The 20508-nt window shown below is 41.1% G+C and overlaps 1 protein-coding gene across 1 annotated transcript in view; it reads left to right on the plus strand.

The window, feature by feature from the left end:
* LOC132830765 (all-trans-retinol 13,14-reductase-like) overlaps positions 1-20508 on the plus strand; it is a 44525-nt gene that overhangs the window by 18899 nt on the left and 5118 nt on the right. Inside the window, exons 4-10 of the mRNA XM_060848604.1 lie at positions 3498-3693; positions 5050-5247; positions 5840-5959; positions 7041-7179; positions 10786-10895; positions 15474-15640; positions 16033-16192. Coding sequence (XP_060704587.1) covers positions 3498-3693; positions 5050-5247; positions 5840-5959; positions 7041-7179; positions 10786-10895; positions 15474-15640; positions 16033-16192 — 1090 coding nt within the window. The remainder of the gene's footprint in view (positions 1-3497; positions 3694-5049; positions 5248-5839; positions 5960-7040; positions 7180-10785; positions 10896-15473; positions 15641-16032; positions 16193-20508) is intronic.

Here is a 20508-nt window from a genome sequence, read left to right on the forward strand (position 1 = left end):
CTCCTGACAGGACCATAGTAGACAATCAGATACCTACAGTTAAAAACTGGGTTTGCAAAGGGTGATTGTTAGTTCCCAACACCAATGAAAATGCATTTCCATTGGAGTGTAATCAACCAGCTTGTTACGTCGTTTTATTTACTTCGTATTAAGTTCAAGACTAAAACATGACTCAGCTCAGTGGTTGTGAAGGTTGTAGGGCCTGTTATTGGCATTGGAGGGTGAGATGAGACGAGTCATTTCATTCATTAGTTTCTTTCACAGGATTGTGAAGTCTGGCATCATTGCTCGGCTTGTTCTCTCTCCTGATCCTCAGCTGCCTAGTAGCCCATTTTAACCTACTCCTCCACATCTTCTCAGCAAGATGGGGAGGTGACAGCCTAGTGGTATTATTGCTGGACTATTAATCTAAAGACTGAGATAATGTTCTGGAGACCTGGGTCCAAATCCTGATGTGGCAGGTGGGAGAATTTGAATCCACTAAAAACCAGAATTTTTAAACAAGTTCTAGTGTGAAAACTGTCAGGAAAACCACCAACTGGTCCCTGATATCCTATACGGAGGGAATCTATCATTTTTACATGGACTGGCCTACATATGACTCCAGACCAAGTCAATGTGGTTGACTCTCAACTGCCCGCTGAGTAATGAATACTGGCCTAGCCAACAATGCCCTCATCTTGTGAATGAATAAAATAGTGTCTCCAAGTTCAAGTTGTTGAGGATGTATCACACTAAGTTGAGTTTAGAGGTCCTTTGGGGGTTACTTAAGGCATCTGACCTCCAGACATTGGAACCTTTACTTTGGAATGATAATGGCTTGCTCTCGCAGAGCTCTGGTTTCTAGTAAGTTTGACGTGATTAGTTTTCTGACACAATCCACAAGCCAGGAGTCAGGGGAGAGTTCTTGCCCCCACATGGCCAACCTTTCTTCTGACGAGGTATGCAGTTGATTCTCAACTACCCTCTTGTTTCATAGAACAACAAGGAAGTTCTCCATTGTATCCTCACCAATATTTATCTCTCAACTAACATCACTGAAAAGCAAATAATCTGGTTATGGCCACATTGCTGATTTGTGAGCATTTCTGAAGCTTGGAGCCAAGAATTATTAAGTGAAGTAAGGAAAAGATGAAATGTTGTTTCCACATTTCGAACTGAATCATTGAAGGACCTTTATTTGTGTTTTTAATTTAACACTCCTTTCAGCTAATCACCTGGGACAATCAAGGATGATCCAAGCCAATACAGTGAGATTCTGGGGGAAGATGCTATGTCCTTTATTTGAAATATTTATTGTCCACCTCCAATTATCCTTCAGAAGGTGGTGGTGAGCTGTCTTCCTGAACCACTGCAGTCCATTTAGTGTAGATAGACCCACAAAGCTGTGAGGAAAAGAACTCCAGCATTTTAACACAGTGACATTGAAGGAACAGTGCTATACTGCAGCTGGTGGTGTTCTGATACACCTGCTGCCCTTGTCTTTCTAGATGTTAGGGGTCATGGGTTTGGAAAGTCTGTCTCAGGAACCAAGGTGAATTTCTACATACATCTTGTAGATGGCACACACTGCTGCTACTGTGCATTGGAGGTGGAGGGTGTGAATGTTTGGAATGTAGTGCTAATCAAGTGGGTACTTTGTCTTGGATGATGTCAAGCTTTATGCCACTTGTCTGGATATTGACGAGGCCTTTCTGCATTTGGACATGGTCTGTTCAGTATCTGAGGAGTCACAAATCATGCTGAACATTGTGCAATTATCAGCGAACGTCTCTATTTCTGAACTTATGATGGAGGGAAGGTCATTGATAAAGTAGTTGAAGATGGCTGGGCCTTGGACACTACACTGAGGAACTTTTGCAGAGATTTTTTGTAGTTGGGAGGTCTAACCCTGCTCATTACAACAACCATTATCCTTTGTATAAGTGGGGAGTTTTCCCCATGATCCCCATTGAGTCTAGTTTTGCTAGGGGCCTTCACTGCAGCATTGGGTCAAGTGTGGCTTTGACGTCAAGGATAGTCACTCTCACCTCACCTCTGGAACCAAAGCTGGGAAGACATCAAAAGCTGTGTGGAACTGGCAGAATCCAAACTGAGCATCAGTGAAAAGGTTATTCCTTTGCACCGTTGGTGTCCCCTTTACTGATGAGCAAGAGTAGACTGATGGCCAGGTAAGAGTTTTCCTACTTCTTGCATACAGGACATACCTGGGAAAATGTTCACATTATCAGATAGATGCCAGTATTGCTGTTGTCCTGAATCAGCTTGTCGATGGTGTGACAAGTTCTGGAGCACAAGTCTTCAGTATAATTCTGGAATGTTGTCAGGCCCATACACTTTGTAGAATCCGATGCCTCCAACAAATGTTTCATGGTCGGTGTTAAACTTTTACTTCCAGGTTCTTGCCCTTTTGAATTCAGATTCCATATATGGACTTTAACCCAGAATATTAGCTGGGTCTCTGGATTATTAGACTTCTGATAACACCCCTACACCATCACACTCTGAGATTGGACATGATACAGACCAATTTATCTGCCCACATTTGGTGTGACAAACTGAGAAAAGGCCAAAATCATTACTGTCTCACTTTGTTTTCATTTTGCACATGTTAAAGTAATTACTGCACATCGTCCTATCTGATTGTCAATAAGAGATTTGTTCTTGCGTAATCATTTTTAAATCAGCACAGTCAGTTGAAAGTATGCTTTGACCTTGTTTGAATGTTTTGGGGTACTGGCTGATAACTTTTTTTTAAAATTGGAAGTCTGTGTTAACTGCCGATATTAAAAACAAAATTGACGATGCAAATTCTGATAAAGTTAAAAATCAAAAAACTCAATGCCTTCAGATGATGAACAATGGGAAAAGACAAACAACAGCATTACTATCAACAGCAGAGATTGATAGATTCTTGTTGTCTCAAGGAATTAAGGACTACGGGGAGAACGCTGGTAAGTGGAGTTGAAATGCCCATCAGCCATGATTGAATGGCGGAGTGGACTCGATGGGCCGAATGGCCTTATTTCCACTCCTATGTCTTATGTTCTTATGGTCTATTTCCCTTTTAATGACTTTTTCTCAGTTGCTGTTTCTTCAATTGCCTGAACATAGCTGGAACAAGGAATCTGGCAAACCTAGCTCTCCTTCAATCTTATATTGAAGCACAGTGAATGCATTCAAATCAAGTAATGTTAGATTTCACGTTTAAAAGTAGGTTGACCTCTTGACTGCTCTCTTGAGACCTGAGACAACTCCGCACAGACCTGAAATATAACAGTGATACATGATGAAGAAACATGTTTGTTTCCTGTTTTGTTGACATTCGTAGTGAAAGGTAACCTAACTTAAGAACGCTGTGGGTATTGCAGTTGTAAATTCCTTTGGTAAATATTCTTCATGGGGAGTTTTTTTCTAAATAATTGAAATATACTTTAGAAGTCACCTTACAGAATGCTAAATGGGAAGAATTTTGTTATCTCTGTTCCATTTTACAGCAAGTTTCAAAACAAGTACCTCTGATGGCTGTACTCAAGATGATCCCCTTTCCCATAGCCAAATTTCTCGTCAGGACAGGCATTATTCATTGGATTTCTACAATATTTAAGGTTGCAAGCACTAGCCTTACAAAAGTGGTTAGTGAACTAACAGATAACCAGGATCTCCAAGCAGTCTTTTGTTACATGTTTACTGGTAAGAGGAATCTTTTACTTGCCTTGTTATCCTTCTCTCCCACACTAACAGATGAATAAAGATAAAGCCCTTTGTGTTTATGATATACTAATCAATGAATGTGTTACAGATACTGGTGTGTGTGTGTGTGTGTGTGTGTGTGTGTGTGTGTGTGTGTGTGTGTGTGTGTGTGTGTGTAAATATCCTACCTTATCCTATCACTGACCAAATATTTATTTTCTTATCAGTTTCTTCCTGATCATTATGCCTAATTCGAAAATGACATACACAAGCTGTTCAACATCACCCAAGATACAGCAGCTCACTTGATCTCTGCCCGTTATCACCTTAAACATTTATTTCCACTGTACCTGTTTACTGTATCTGCAGAATGTTACATTCCTGAACATTGACAAAACCTCTTTATTGCCTCTTTCTATTTGCCTGGGGAAGATTGCAGTGAGTCTGGGTGGGTTGCTCTTCGGAGGGTCGGTGTGGACTTTTGGGCCGAAGGGCCTGTTTCCACACTGTAACTAATCTAATAGCCTATCTGAAAACCCAATTGACTCGATCACAACTTAATGATGATGTTCCAAAAACTCGCAACATCCCTATAAACACACCCTTGGCAAAAAAGGTAAAATCAAACGCAAGTTCTTACAGGAGCGAAGTCAGAGAGACAGTCGGCCAGAAAAGCTTGGTTGAATCCAGCTAAGACCAGCAGCTGCAAACAGACTGCTTGCTAAAACCAAATCAAAATAAACCCTGAACTGAGAGAACTGGCCTCTCCCCTTTCATTGTGCAAATGTTTTAAAAGAATGACTTAACAGCCTTCTCAAGTAGAATATTTCCAGACATATTGGAACTTCTGCCTTTACAACCCCTTTTGATAAAACCAAGGACAACATAACTTTGTTAAAAGAGCAGCATCATCGCAGTATATCACACTCCTAACTTGTGCATTATCGAGAGTCAGGAGATGAGTTACTCACTGCAGACTCCCGGACTCTTACCTACTCTTTTAGCCTTTATATGGCTAGTTCAGTTCAGTCTGGTGAATACAGGATTTTCAAGGTGATTATCCTACTGAATGACAAAGGAAGTAAATTAGGTTATCTTTTGTTGGAGATGAACGTTACAGAGCTCTGACACGGCGCGATGTTCATAAAATTGAAAGTGTGCACAATTTAACACATGCATGCAAGGTAATTATTATAGTGTTGATCACAGAAGCATGAAAACAACTGTATGACTGTATACATTCTACATTTGTAGCAAATATTATAGTTTTCTTATACTTTGTGATGACTCCGAAAAGATTAGTACAGTGGTTACAATGCATTTGGAAATTTTTTTAAAAATGATTTGCCTTATCAGGTGTTGCTCCCAAAGACACCAGCTTTGTAATGAATGCATTACTGGTACATCACTATAGACGTGGCGCATGGTATCCAAAAGGCGGGGCCAGCGAGATCGCCTTCCATATTATCCCGGTCATACAGAGGTCAGGTGGTGCTGTTCTAGTGCGTGCTCCTGTTCAACGGATATTGATAAACAAGGATGGGAAAGCCATTGGTGAGTTTAAATTCTCAGTACCTTACTTTGGTTAATCTTCAGTTTCTATCCTGTGCCACCTCTTAGTCAGAAAGGTAGTGGGCAGCACGGTGGCACAATGGTTAGCACTGCTGCCTCACAGCACCAGAGACCTGGGTTCAATTCCCACCTCAGGCAACTGACTGTGTGGAGTTTGCACATTCTCCCCATGTCTGCGTGGGTTTCCTCCGGATGCTCCGGTTTCCTCCCATAGTCCAAGGATGTGCAGGTCAGGCGAATTGGCCATGCTAAATTGCCCGTAGTGTTAGGTAAGAGGTAAATGCAGGGGTATGGGTGGGTTGAGCTTCGGCAGGTTGGTGTGGACTTGTTGGGCTTTCCACACTGTAAGTAATCTAATCTAATCTAATCAGTAGGCCATTCTTGCTTTCACCAATCACCAAAGGCTATTCATCGGTCAACTCACCTTCTGTGGAACAGCCTTCAACAGGCCAATGTATTCTGCTTCTCAATGAGGTGTTCATTCACTTCATGAAAACAATATTTGTTCCAATCATTTTTATGACACAGTTTACTGCATTTGAAATATCTTCACAGTAAGTATTTCTCCCTGTAGGAGTAGCTGTAACAAAAGGACAGGAAGAAGAATGTATATATGCCCCTTCAGTGATCTCTGATGCTGGAATATTCAACACTTATGAACACCTTTTACCAAAAGAAATTCAAGCAAAACCTGGTGAGAAGATGTCTGCTTTTCTAATTATACAACTTCAGGAGCTTGCTTCCTGTGGTTAATCAATATATTGTGATCTCCAGTATGTGAGATTGCCAAACAAGTGATCTTTATTGGCTATGTATCACTTGATATAAATAGAACAATATTCATGTTTCTCTGCCATTTGAAAACCATCAAATGGCCTTACCAATAACAGGCCTTTGCCACAAATATATGAACAAGGAGCAGAAGTAGGTTATCCCCAGAACGTGTTGTTCCAACAAACGACCCTAAATACATTTGATGAATTCTTCTCCTCAGCTATGTTTACCCAACAAACTTTTACAGTTAATGTATAGATTAAAATCTCTCATGATTTTCATCAGGTATTTCTGACAATCTTCTATTATTTCTTCCTTTATGCTCCACACCACCATCTTTAATTTCTTGTCTATATCATTTCTCATCTTGACCCAACTATTTACCTTCTGGCTTCCTGAACTTAGGCCATCCCTTTTTATTTTATTAATTTCATTATTAACTAACAAAGACACTCCTCCATCATTTACTGGCCGCCTGGCCTTACTTTCCTGAATGTTGCTAATATTACTGAAGGCATAAGAGAGATTGCAAGGTTATCTAAATGTTAATATGGTAGCATTCCTCCCATTCATAGGCAGCATGTTGGCTCAGTGGTTAGCATTGCTGCCTCACAGCGCCAGGGACCCAGTTTGATTCCAGCCTTGAGTGACTCACTGTGTGGAGTTTGCACATTCTTTCCATGTCTGCAAGGGTTTTCTTTGGGTGCTCCAGTTTCTTCCCATAATCCAAAGATGCCCAGGTTAGGTGAATTGGCCATGCTAAATTGTCCAGAGTGCTCAGGAATGTGTAGGCTAGGTGCATTAATCAGAGGGAAATGTAGAGTAATAGGGTTAGGGGAATGGGTGTGGATGGGATGCTCATCGGAGGGTCAGTGTGAACCTATTGGGCCAAATGGCCTGTTTCCACACTGTAGGATTCTATGAATATGAAGTGTGTGTATGGTTTGTCATGCAGTAGAACACAGCAGTAATTATGCTAAGTGGTGTCTTTTCTCTTGCAGCCATTCAATCCCAGCTTGACATGGTCCAACATAGCATGGGATCATTCCTTGTCTTTGTTGGTCTCAAAGGCACAACAGAAGACTTAGGACTGAAGGCAACCAACTATTGGATTTATCTACACAACAATCTGGATGAGCTGTAAGTTACTGCAGGCCATCTCAGTGTTAATTCCAACAATTAAATGCTGCTTGTGGTGAGGGATGACAGTGATGGGAACTGGAATATACTTTTGCCACTGTAGATAGTAGCCTATAAGTCAACCTCTGAAGGCTTTAAATATCATTCCAGAAAATGGAGTCAACTTCTATGTTGAGTATAAAATATGAATTGCTGGTGTTGATGGTTACCATTTTAACACAAGAATTGATTCTGCAGACATACCTTTTCTCATGTTCAAAACATTTTGAAAGCCATTCGGTTGATTTGTCTTTGGTGTCTAATGGAAAGGGTTAATCAAATTCATTCGGAGTCACATTGGCCACAGCAACATTAAGTCTCTCCCTCTGAACTTGATGCTTTCAGTTTCAGGGTCATCCTCACCAACGCATCTTCCTATCCATCTATTCTATTGGATACTCTGCATTGACCTGATGCATTAATACTAGACCATGACTGGATGATAATTTCAGACTTTGTGAAGGTTATTTTTTCTCCTCCAATAATCCACCTGTTCTATTTGTCACGAACATAATCCTTGAATGGATTCGATAATGTGGAGATGCGGGTGTTGGACTGGGGTGGACAAAGTTAAAAATCACCCAACACCAGATTATAGTCCAACAGGTTTATTTAAAAGTACAAGCTTTCAGAGCTCTGTTCCTTCATCAGGTAGCGAGTGGGGCAGGATCATAGAATACAGAGTTTATATAACTGGACTTTGTGAGTTTTAACCTTGAATGGATTGTTGAAGCACATTTCCAAAGGTTAAATTACAGTGATTGAAGCCCCTGTGTAACAGTATTGTGGGTGCTGCTTCTTTTCAGGTGCTTCCTGATTGTACTGGTTACATGGGATCTGGACACGTCCCTCATGAATACACTGCCAGAGGCCCAGTCTAAATGTCTGGGGATACAGGTTTAATTCCCACCACAGCAGCAGATGCTATTTAAATTCTGCTAATAAATCTTGGAGATCAAAGCTAGTTTCAGTAAAAGTACCATGGAAATTAACATCAGTTGATGTAAAATCTCATCTGGTTCATGAATGTCCCTCAGAGAGGGAAATCTGCCATCCTTACCTGGTCTGTCCTACATGTGACTCTTGAACTATGGCAATGCCATTGACTCACAATTGCTTTCTGAAAGATCTGAACAAACCATTCACGACAAGTGTAACTAGAGAGGGTTGACAAATACTGACCTTGTCAGCAATCCTCATATTTAGTGAAAGGAAACATTTTTTAAAACTCTCATCTTTTTCAGTTTCTCTGCCCATGCAATGCAGCCTTGTAGTCTTTCAAAATAAAATGTTAATTTATTGAAATATAGATTATTTCTTGTGGGGATGCACTCCCATTACAAACCGATTATTAGATTACTGACAGTGTGGAAACAGGCCCTTCAGCCCAACAAGTCCACACCAACCCACCGAAGCGCAACCCACCCATACACCCCTTACCTAACACTACAGGCAATTTAGCATGGCCAATTCACCTGACCCGCACATCTTTGGACTGTGGGAGGAAACCGGAGCACCCGGAGGAAACCCACGCAGACACGGTCAGTCGCCTGAGTCGGGAATTGAACCCAGGTCCCTGGCGCTGTGAGGCAGCAGTGCTAACCACTGTGCCACCGATTATGGTTTGCACTAACTTCATTCACTCAAAATCTTTAAAACCATGAGAGAGAGGATTCTATCCCCGTTTGCCTGTGCCATTGGTGAAGCTGATTCCCAGTTTGAAACAATATTCTTCAAACCCATTGCATCAAGTTACATTCTACTTCAATCCACTAAAATATTTGCATTCCAGCTTGTTTTTTCCAGCCATTTTAATTAGACAGATTCTTTTATCCACAAACATTGAAGAGGCGATAGCCTGGTTGTATTATCACTGTTAATGCAAAGACCCAGGTAATGTTCTGGGTTTGAATCCTGTCAAGGCATATGGTGGAATTTGAATTTAATAAGCATCTGGAATTAACATTCTCATGGTGACCAAGAATCCATTGTGGATTTTTGGTAAAACTAATGTCCTTTAGGGAAGGAAACTACCATCCTCATCTGGTCTGGCCTACATGTGACTCCAGACAGACAGCAATGTGGTTAACTCTTAGCTGCCCTCTGGGCAATTAGTGATGGGCAATAAATGCTGGCCTAGCCAGCAATGCTATCATCCTATAAATCAATTTTTTTTAAAACCCACCTTTTTTAGGATACTGTTTCAATTTTTTTTATTCTGTTGCAGGATGTGAGTGAAGTTGACTAAGCTGTTTCCCAACTAATCCCTAATTGCCCTCGTACTTAAAGGCTTGTCGGGCAGTTCAGAATCAGTCTGAACCATATTACATTGTAGATATTCAATGGAATTTAATGGAAGGTGCTGTTTGATATCTGGGAAAGAAGTGGACCTAGGCAATAAAATTGTAATGTGCACAACCAAGAGCTTTATAGCACTTTGCAGAGGAGGTGAGGATGTCATTCCAATTTAGACCCAATACACATTCAGGCTAATTCCAGTGAACAAAGGCACAATATATTCACAAATACAATCATAAGCTAAATATAGTTTAATAGATCATGACCTTGGCAGGGTGCAAAATATAATCTGCCAAATGGCAGCACAATAGAATGAAGTTAACAAAATCAGTGGGTACATAGATTCCCTACAGTGTGGAAACAGGCCCTTCAGCCCAACCCAACTCTCCAAACAGTAACCCACCCAGACCCATTTCCCTCTAAATTGCCCAAGCACTATGGGCAACTTAGCACAGCAAATTCACCTGACCTGCAGGTCTTTGGACTGTGGGAGGAAACCTACACAGACACAGGGAGAATATGCAAACTCCACACAAACAGTCACCCAAGGCTGGGATCAAACCTGGAACCCTGGTGCTGTGAGGCAGCAGTGCTAACCACTGAGCCACCAAGCCACCCACACATTTTACTGATTTTTCTTCATATTGAATGCAGCAACAATAATTTGCATAAAACAAACTTACAGAACCGCGCTCATTATTAATTCACCTCTTCATTGTTATTTGTCAGTTGCAGTGAAAATGCTTCAGGATAGATAGGTTGCAAGAGGAAAGCTTTTAATCAGTGTGACACAACACAATATCTTTACCGAGCTGCAGCCAAATTAATTAATAGTTAATTAACAATTGGCTATTTCCCTTATAGCTTCTTTGCAATTAAACTGTTATATAATGACTTTTTAAAATTCTTTCAAATGCTGTGGACATCACTGGCTGGATTAGCATTTATGGCCCATACCTTGTGGTGAACTGTCTACTTGAACTGTTGTAATCCATGGTGTGTAGGATGACTCACGGTGTTAGTTGAAGGTGAGCTCCCTGTAGTAAAGCAATTCAAGGAGGAAAAGGTGAATGCCTGGTTTATAGCAGGAATGTTGTGCTTATTAAATTAAATTTAATTAAAGAGAAAATGGGAACTTATATTAGACTTCTACCTGTCAGTTTTGTAAACATTTCACTGCATATTCTATTAAGCTTCTCCTTTGAGCCATTCAAAAAGGTGGAAAAGGAATTTGGAGAGAAGAACTCTTTCCTATAACTTTTGTTTCAGAATGAACTACACCGTTTCTGCAACCAGAGAGGAATTTACAGAAACAATTCCAATGTTATTTGTTACCTTCCCATCAGCCAAAGATTTCACCTGGAAAGAACGCTATCCAGGTAACACCATAAGTCTATTCACCAGAACAACTAAAACAGCTTTTGTGGTATGTGCTATTGTCTTATTGGATAGAATCTGATTCATATTGTAAGTTTTTTTTCATGGTGCAGTGTTTTCATGTAGCCATTGAATATTAACATACTTGTTTCCCAAGTTTTTGGGTTTTTTCTTACATGCTTAGAATGTCTGTTTGGGCACAGAACCACTGGTGCTCCCAGCGACGTCTTTTCTCCCCTGTATCATGCGTCAGCAAAGCCTTAATCTAGAGATTAGAATTAGTGAAGCATAGTTAGTTAATTATCAAAAAACTGCCAGCAACTAATTTAATTAGCAAAGGATCTAAATAGTATGCAACGCTCTACTGATGTACCAGTATTGCTGCAGGCTACAGTTGGTCTCTGGGATCTCACTCAAGTGACTATTACTTGCATTTGTACGTAGTTACTTAGAGATGACATCGTACCCACCAGCAGTAGCTGTTCCCAGATTGAAGTCAATAACAGGAATGGTGCCTTATTATTTCCCTGGTTTAATAACTCTGAGGCTCATACTAGTGATCCTCTGGTGCATTGATTAGATTCCCTACAGTGTGGAAACAGGCCCTTCAGCCCAACCAACCCACACCCCCTCTAATGCACCTAAGACTATGGGCAATTTAGCATAGCCAATTCACCTAAGCTGCACACCAGAGCAAACCCACACAGGTGGGGAGAATGTGCAAACTCCACAGACAGTCTCCTGAGGCTAGAATTGAACCTAGGACCCTGGTGCTGTGAGGCAGTAGGGCTAACCACTGAGCCACCATGCCGCACTATCAGCTAGTTTAGCTGAAAAACGTGGGCTCAAACTTGGGACCTACTGGTTTGTATAGCTTAGTGGCATAATGACTCCACCAAGACCACTTAATTATGTTGCTTTTCATGCACCGTTTGGAAAAGCAGAATGCAGGATTGAACAGGACACATGCAACCTTTCGGGGTTTGACAAGAATACAAGGAAGGTAATGATAGTTCTAGTATATGGCCACAGGAACTGCTTGGATAATGTTAAAATAAGTGAAGCATGCATTAAAATGTATGTATGAATTACCAAAACTATTTTGTATGTAATTATAAATAGCACCTGTATCACCTGCAATGGCAAATTAATAATAATTATTGTAATGTATTAAATTCAGAAGAATACAGCTCAGGGCAAATCCATCAGACACGCTGGTTGTGTATCCTCTCCCAAAAAATTACCAGTCAGATTTTGCTATTAAACATTCTGTTGTGTTTTATGCCTTGGCAGTCTCTATAGATGACACACCAGGTTATATATGTATTCACTTTGATTTAAAAGATCTGCTCTTTCCTGCTTCTAGCAACTTGCTACCAGCTATCTTCACTTTTCTCTGAGTTCACACCCAGACTTAGCCAATCAAATGAGCATCAATAGTAAACAGGCTCACTTAATCAAACAAAGGTCAATTGAACATTACATCTTAACCCCTTTGTTAAGATAAGAGCTTATTTTAAGTTAAACCATCCTATATTTTCAGATTCAACGGCATTGTCACAAATGTTTTTCTTGGGGGTGGACGGGGAGGTGATTGTGCAGCAGTCTCCATCTTACTATTAAACGTGAATTTAATTCACTTCAATGAAACAAGGCAAATTAATGATTGTAATGTTTCAAGTTAAACACACTTGCAGGAAAAGGGGGTCAAAGGCATAAATGGTTGAAGCCACATTCAGGACTGATGTTAGGAACCATTTCTTCATGCAAAATGATTACAACCCAGAAACATCTTGTTGATAGGATAAACAGAGTCCAAATTCTTGGAATGATACATGGGGCACGTGGTTGATGGGTTTTTCTATGGAAAAGAAAGTGAGATTGAATGAATGATGTCCCTTAATTGTGCTTATTGTATTTTAATACCTTGTGATGAAGCACACAGATTGAGATGAAGTGGAATTTTTTCTCAGAGGATTGAGAGGCTTTGGAACTACTTACCACATAGAGCTGTGGGGGTAGAGTCCCTGTGTATATTTAAGGTTAAGATAGATTGATTCTTGATCAATCTGGGAATCGAGAGTTATGAAACAAGAATACAAAAGTGGACATGAGGAGTGTAGGAGTGTTGGACCAGTCCTATTGACTGGTGGAGCAGACACAATGGGCCAAATAGCCGACTCCTGTTCCCATTTCTTATAATCTAGGTGCATAAGGATAACTTGAAACCACACTTTTAAAGATGGGGACTGTTTCCACTGCATAGATGGGAGTATTAGAACACTGCCAGTAATTGAAAGCAACTGTAGAATGGTGGAGTTATTAATTTACTGTCACTGGTTGAAGACTAGCTGAAGAGGGAAGGACTTAGAATGAAGAAGAGGTCACAATAACATTAAAATCGATGGATTTTTAAAAATAATTCAAATCAAAATACTATTGCTCATTGTCTGTGTAAAAGAGAAAAGTTATTACCTCTTTAAATCAACCATGTTTTATTCAGACAATCTTAATGGAGTATGCAAGGATGAAAATGTCTTCATTCTTTGACCTTTTATACCTCCTGTGACACCAATCTATAACAGTCCATCTTCCACAGCTACACTGGCACCACCCCCCACCTTTTCCTCCGCTACATCGATAACTGTATCGGCGCTACCTCGTGCTCCCACGAGGAGGTTGAACAGTTCATCTACTTTACTAACATCTTCCACCTCAACCTCAAATTTACTTGGACCGTCTCAGACTCCTCCTTCCCCTTCCTAGACCCCTCCATTTCTACCTCGGACGACCGACTCAACACAGACGTTTACTATAAACCGACTGTCTCCCACAGCAACCTAGATTACACCTCCTCCCACACTTCCATCTGTAAAAACTCCATCCCATATTCCCGATCCCTTCGCCTTCACTGCATCTGCTCCCAGGAGGACCAATTCCAATACTGAACAACCCAGATGGCCTCCTTCTTCAAAGACCACAATTTCCCCTCAGACGTGGTCATCGATGCTCTCCACCGCAACTCCTCCACTTCCCGCTCCTCCGCCCTTGAACCCCACCCCTCCAATCACCACCAGGACAGAACCCCACTTATCCTCACCTACCACCCCACCAACCTCTAGATGCATGGTATCATCCTTCGTCATTTCCACCACCTCCAAACAGACCCCACCACCAAGGTTTTATTTCCTTCCCCACCCCTATCAGCGTTCCAGAAAGACCACTCCCTCTGTGACTTCATCAGATCCACACCACCCACCAACCCATTCCTGGCACCTTCCCCTGCAACCGCGAGAAATGCAAAACGTGCACCCACACCTCCCCCCTCACTTCCCTCCAAGGTCCCAAGGTATCCTTCCATATCCATCAGAAATTCACCTGCACCTCCACACACACCACTTACTGCATCCGCTGCACCAGATGTGGCCTCCTATACATTGGGGAGACAGGCCGCCTACTTGCGGAACGTTTCAGAGATCACCTCTGGGACACCTGCACCAACAAACCCAACCGCCCCATGGCTCAACACTTTAACTCCCCCTCCCACACTGCCAAAGACATGCAGGTCCCTGACCTCCTCCATCGCCAGACTATGGCAACACAACGCCTGGAGGAAGAGTGTCTCATCTTCCACCTAGGAACCCTCCAACCACAAGGGATGAATGCAGATTTCTCCAGCTTTCTCATTTCCCCTCCCCCCACCTTTTCTCAGTTCCAACCCTTAGACTCAGCACCACCTTCTTGACCTGCAATCTTCTTCCTGACCATTCCGCCCCCACCCCCTCTCCGGCCTATCACCGTCACCTTAACCTCCTTCCACCTATCGTATTCCCAACCACTTCCCCCAAGTCCCTCCTCCCTACCTTTTACCTTAGCCTGCTGGACACACTTTCCTCATTCCTGAAGAAGGGCTTATGCCCAAAACATTGATTCTCCTGTTCCTTTGATGCTGCCTGGCCTGCTGCGCTTTTCCAGCAACACATTATAAAGCTCTGATCTCCAGCATCTGCAGTCCTCACTTTCTCCTACCAATCTATAACAGCAAATGTCATCAGTTGAAAAGCTGAGGCAAATTTTCTTTTAAATTATCATGACTAAATCATCTACAGCAGAAAGCAGATCACAGAATAATTTTACACAGAAACCTGAACGCATTCAAAACTTCATCGTTGATGACTTCACTTGCAACAGGTCTTGTTTCTCCATCACCTGTGGTCACTGACCTCCATTGTCTCCCAATGAAGCAACATCTTGATTTTAAAACTCTCACCCTTGCTAGATGTTCCTCCATTGAATTACCCCTTGATCTATCTACCCCCCAATCACACCACTATTCATGGTTCCACATTCAATTGCTGGGCTCAAACTTCTTGAATACATTTCTGTACCTTTTGGCCATTTTCCCAATTAAAACCCCTTAAAACGTATCTCTTTAATGCAGATCAATATTACCTCAGTCATTATCTCCTAATGTGACTCAATATCATGTGTTGCTTTATTGCACTCTTGTGAAGAGCCATTCATCATTTCATTTCATAAAAGGTGCTATATAAATACATATTGTTGTTTTTGATTGTCAGGAAATTCCTGTATGACTATTCTGACCATGGCCCGTTATGAGTGGTTCGAGGAATGGAAGGACACAAAAGTAAAGAACAGAGGAGTAGATTATGAGAATTTGAAGACGGCTATTGCCAGACAGCTAATAAACTGGGCGTCTGATATATTCCCTCAGCTCAAAGATAAGGTATCACCAAACACATGAACTTACATGATAAATATTTACTTTGGAGAATTGATTAATCCAATTGTCTGAAACAAGTATGCAAGTTAGCAATGTAGAGCTAAAGGGATTAGAATTGCTACTTATTTCACATCTCAACCAATTCTATCTTACACTAAAATAATAAAGGAATCCAACAACATTAAAATCAAAATTCACATTTGTTTAGAAAATGGTCTTAGAAGACAACCAAAATATCTATTCTCAGATAATTACCCAAATGAGAGTGTCTCTTTCAAGAAAACTATCGACCAGCTGCAATTTGACAGGACTGCCCAACAATATCAGAAAACCAACACTGTCGTGTCAATAGTATTTTGAGAGGTAACTGTGAACTGTAAATGTGAAAATTCCAGGTTGAGTACATTGAAGTTGCAACCCCGCTCACTAACCAATACTACCTTGCTGCTCCTCGTGGAGAGATGTATGGCACAGACCAGAATCTCACCCGGTTCACCCCTGAAGTCATCGCCACCATCAGAGCAAAAACTCCCGTGAAAAACCTCTATCTAACAGGTAAGCAGTTCATTGAGTCTTTTGTTGAAGTGATGCCAAGCTAAAGAACTGATGGACCTGATGGGCTAACTGGCCTACTTCTTTACAATAATGCCTCTGTGGAATGTGGGCATGTCTTGTGGACTCTCCCATAGGTTCAGAACCACACTCTACATGTGACAAGAATGAGTAACTCAATATGAAGTAAAACTGAAGCCCTTCTGAGGAAGGGTCACTCAACCCGAAATGTTAAGTCCGATTTCTCTTCACATATGCTGCCAGATCAGCTGAGCTTTCTCAGCAATTTCTTTTTTTTTGTGTCAATGTGAAATAATATGTTGAGACAACAATTGTATTACATAATGTACTAGGTTTCCAAGTAACCTTAAATAGGGCTGGACTCTTTGGTCAGTCATTCTATTAATATCCTATGATCTATAGTCTGTGATATTTGAATAGATCACTATGGCCGCACCAACAAACCCTCGAGGCTGTGTTCCTTCAAGTCTAATTTCTGGCCATCATTTCAGCCTTTTGAGGCCTTGTCCAGGCTTTCTTTAAACAAGAGTCTGGCAACTTCTTCTCTTTGTAAAGTGTGCAGTCTTCACGTAACACATTCTTGATAATGTGGCTCTGGCATGCTGTCAATGAGGTTATTCTGTTCATCAATCAAAATTGCCCTCCTTTCTGAAGAAGGGTCACCAGACCTGAAATGTTAACTCTGCTTTCTCTCCACAGATGCTGCCTGACCTGATCAGTTTATCCAATTTTGATTCTGATTTCCAGCATCTGCAGTTCTTTGGATTTTTTTTTCCCTTCCATATAGTTGACCATATTATATCCAAGGTTATTCACTGTCCTGCATTGTAGTTCAAGGATAATCAGGATCCATATAGTGAACAGTTCCATTTTTAAAACTATTTCCTGCAACAGGGAATCTCAAGGAAACCATAGCTCAGTCAGCCATTGTTAACATTGTGAGCATGCTCAGTAAGAAACCACTGTGGGAAAAAGTCAACAGTTAATATTAGTATTATTTATTACATGATTGATTTAGTGCTGACTTAACCAAAGCATAATCACACTTAATTTCTAATCAGCCAAGTAGCATTTTAAATGATTCAGTATATATTTAATATCAGTTCTCTTAAAATCAAAACCAAAGCATAAATGAAATGAGAATACATAAATTACAAAATAAAACTAGTGATTGCAGGCTACAGGCTGACAAAGCTATCTTTTTGTTTAATGATACTCAGAAAATAATTCTGTTTTGAGGCTGTCCCTCGGAGCATTACAATTTCTTTTGCATTGTAATCTTGGATAAACTTTGATTTAAAATAATCCATTTATTTTTAAAGTGTTGGGGTGAGTGTGTTAGGTGACAATGAAGATAGTGTCCCCCTCCCTCAGGGAGAAACCTCACTGAATCACCAATCAGCTCACTGTCAGCTGATAGGTGAGCAAGGCTAAATACTTCACTCAATTACAGGCCTCACCACTGACTGTCATCCAATCAGAAGCCTCTGGGTTCTGGGTACTAAAGTCGACAAAGATTTTCTTTTCATACTATGTATTTCTATTCATTCATATACTACTGAGCAAGCAAAAGTTTTCACAACGTGTCGACTAAAATCCTGTAATTAGTATTTTCATCATATTGTTAAAATATGTAGATAGAACACATCTTATTTTATGTTTGAATTTGTGTATCGCTGGACATCGGAGTGCATCTGGGAAACTTAACAAACAGTGAAATTCACAACTGATCTTGGAGGAACTGTTGGGCGAAGTTCACAGCACAGAATCAGATAAGTTAATTGTTGTTTTAAGTCTGTCCAAGAGAAAGGCTGCAGTATTGGGTATAGTGGATTCTTTCTTGATTATGTTTTTGGAGATAAGTCTCTTGATTAAACTTAAAATATAAGCCATTGTTATTCATTTAACCTGGAGCAGTGTTTGTAGAGGAATAAGACGGTGTTATTTTCTGGGTCTGTACATTGTGCAGGAGCAAAAATAGCCTTTGCAGTGATATGTACTTCTTGTCAGATGTGGGAGTTTAAAGAGAATTTAAGGGTTACTGTGGATTATATCTGCCACAAATCTGTTCGTTGCGAATCTTATCAGATCGAGTGGATCAGTTCGAGAGACCGATAGAAGCAATGAGGAATTTGCAGCAGCAACAGTATGTGATGGATGGCAGTTATAGAAAGGGGGGAAATGTCTCGGATACAGTCACATAAATGGGTTAACTCCAGGAAGGGTAAGAGAGGTAGGCAGCTAGAGCAGGTATGCTGTTTTGGAAAATGTAGGGGGTGATGGATTCTCAGGGGAACGTAGCACAAACAGCCAAGTTTCTGGTATTGAGACTGGCTCTAATGCGATGAGGGGTATGTCGGCTTCCAAGAGATCAATTGTGTTAGGGGATTCTGTAGTCAGAGGTACAGACAGATGTTTCTGTGGCCAGCAGCGAAAAAGCAGAATGGTGTGTTGTTTTCCTGCTGCCAGGATCAAGGATGTCTCCGAGAGGGTGCAGAATGTTCTCACAGGGGAGAGGGGCCAGCAGGAGGTCATTGTCCACATTGGAACCAACGACATTGAAAGGGAAAAGGTTGAGATTCTGAAGGGAGATTAGAGAGTTAGGTAGAAATTTAAAAAGGAGGTCCTCAAGGGTAGCAATATCTGGATTACTCCCAGTGCTATGACCTAGTGAGTGCAGGAAAAGGAGGATAGAGCAGATGAATGCATGGCTGAGGAGCTGGTGTATGGAAGAAGGATTCGCATTTTTGGATCATTGAAATCTCTTTTGGGGTAGAAGTGACCTGTACAAGAAGGACAGATTGCACCTAAACTAGAAGGGGACTAATAGACTGGCAGGGAAATTTGCTAGAACTGCTTGGGAAGATTTAAACTAGTAAGGTGGGGGGGTGGGACCCAGGGAGATAGTGAGGAAAGAGATCAATCTGAGACAGGTACAGCTGAGAACAGAAGTGAGTCAAACAGTCAGGGCAGACAGGGACAAGGTAGGACTAATAAATTAAACTGCATTTATTTCAATGCAAGAGGCCTAACAGGGAAGGCAGATGAACTCAAGGCATGGTTAGGGACATAGGACTGGGATATCATAGCAATTATGGAAACATGGCTCATCTGCTGTATGTTCAAGGATGCAAATGCTGCAGGAAGGATAGAAAGGGAGGCAAAAGAGGATGGGGAGTGGCATTTTTGATAAGGGATAGCATTACAGCTGTGCTGAGGGAGGATATTCCTGGAAATACATCCAGGGAAGTTATTTGGGTGGAACTGAGAAATAAGAAAGGGATGATCACCTTATTGGGAACGTATGATAGACCCCCCAATAATCATAGGGAAATTGAGAAACAAACTTGTAAAGAGATCTCAGCAATCTGTGAGAATAATAGGGTGGTTATCATAGGGGATTTTAACTTTCCAAACATCGACTGGGACTGCCATAGTGTTAAAGGTTTAGATGGAGAGGAATTTTTTAATTGTGTACAAGACAATTTTCTGAATCAGTACATGGATGTACCTACGAGAGAAGGTGCAAAACTTGACCTACTCTTGGGAAATAAGGCAGGGCAGGTGACTGAGGTGTCAGTGGGAGAGCAGTTTGGGGCCAGCGATCATAATTCTATCCTTTTTAAAATCATGATGGAAAAGGATAGACCAGATCTATAAGTTGAAGTTCTAAATTGGAGAAAGGCCAATTTTGACGGTATTAGGCAAGAACTTTCAAAAGCTGATTGGAGGCAGATGTTCGCAGGTAAAGGGATGGCTGGAAAATGGGAAGCCTTCAGAAATGAGATAACAAGAATCTAGAGAAAGTATATTCCTGTCAGGATGAAAGGGAAGGCCAGTAGATAAAGGGAATGCTGGGTGACTAAAGAAATTGAGGTTTAGTTAAGAAAAAGAAGGAAGCATATGTCAGGTATAGACAGGATAGATCGAGTGAATCCTTAGAGTATAAAGAAAGTAGTACTTAAGAGGGAAATCAGGAGGGCAAAACGGGGACATGAGATAGCTTTGGCAAATAGAATTAAGGAGAATCCAAAGGGTTTTACAAATATATTAAGTACAAAAGAGTAACTAGGGACAGAATAGGGCCCCTCAAAGATCAGCAAGGCGGCCTTTGTGTGGAGCCACAGAAATGGGGGAGATACTAAATGAATATTTTGCATCAGTATTTACTGTGGAAAAGAATATGGAAGGTATAGACTGTAGGGAAATAGACGGTGACATCTTGCAAAATGTCCAGATTACAGTGGAGGAAGTGCTGGATGTTTTGAAATGGTTAAAGGTGGATGAACCCCAGGACC

Source organism: Hemiscyllium ocellatum, chromosome 32, assembly GCF_020745735.1.
Source record: "Hemiscyllium ocellatum isolate sHemOce1 chromosome 32, sHemOce1.pat.X.cur, whole genome shotgun sequence".
In the NCBI taxonomy this organism is placed as follows: domain Eukaryota; kingdom Metazoa; phylum Chordata; class Chondrichthyes; order Orectolobiformes; family Hemiscylliidae; genus Hemiscyllium; species Hemiscyllium ocellatum.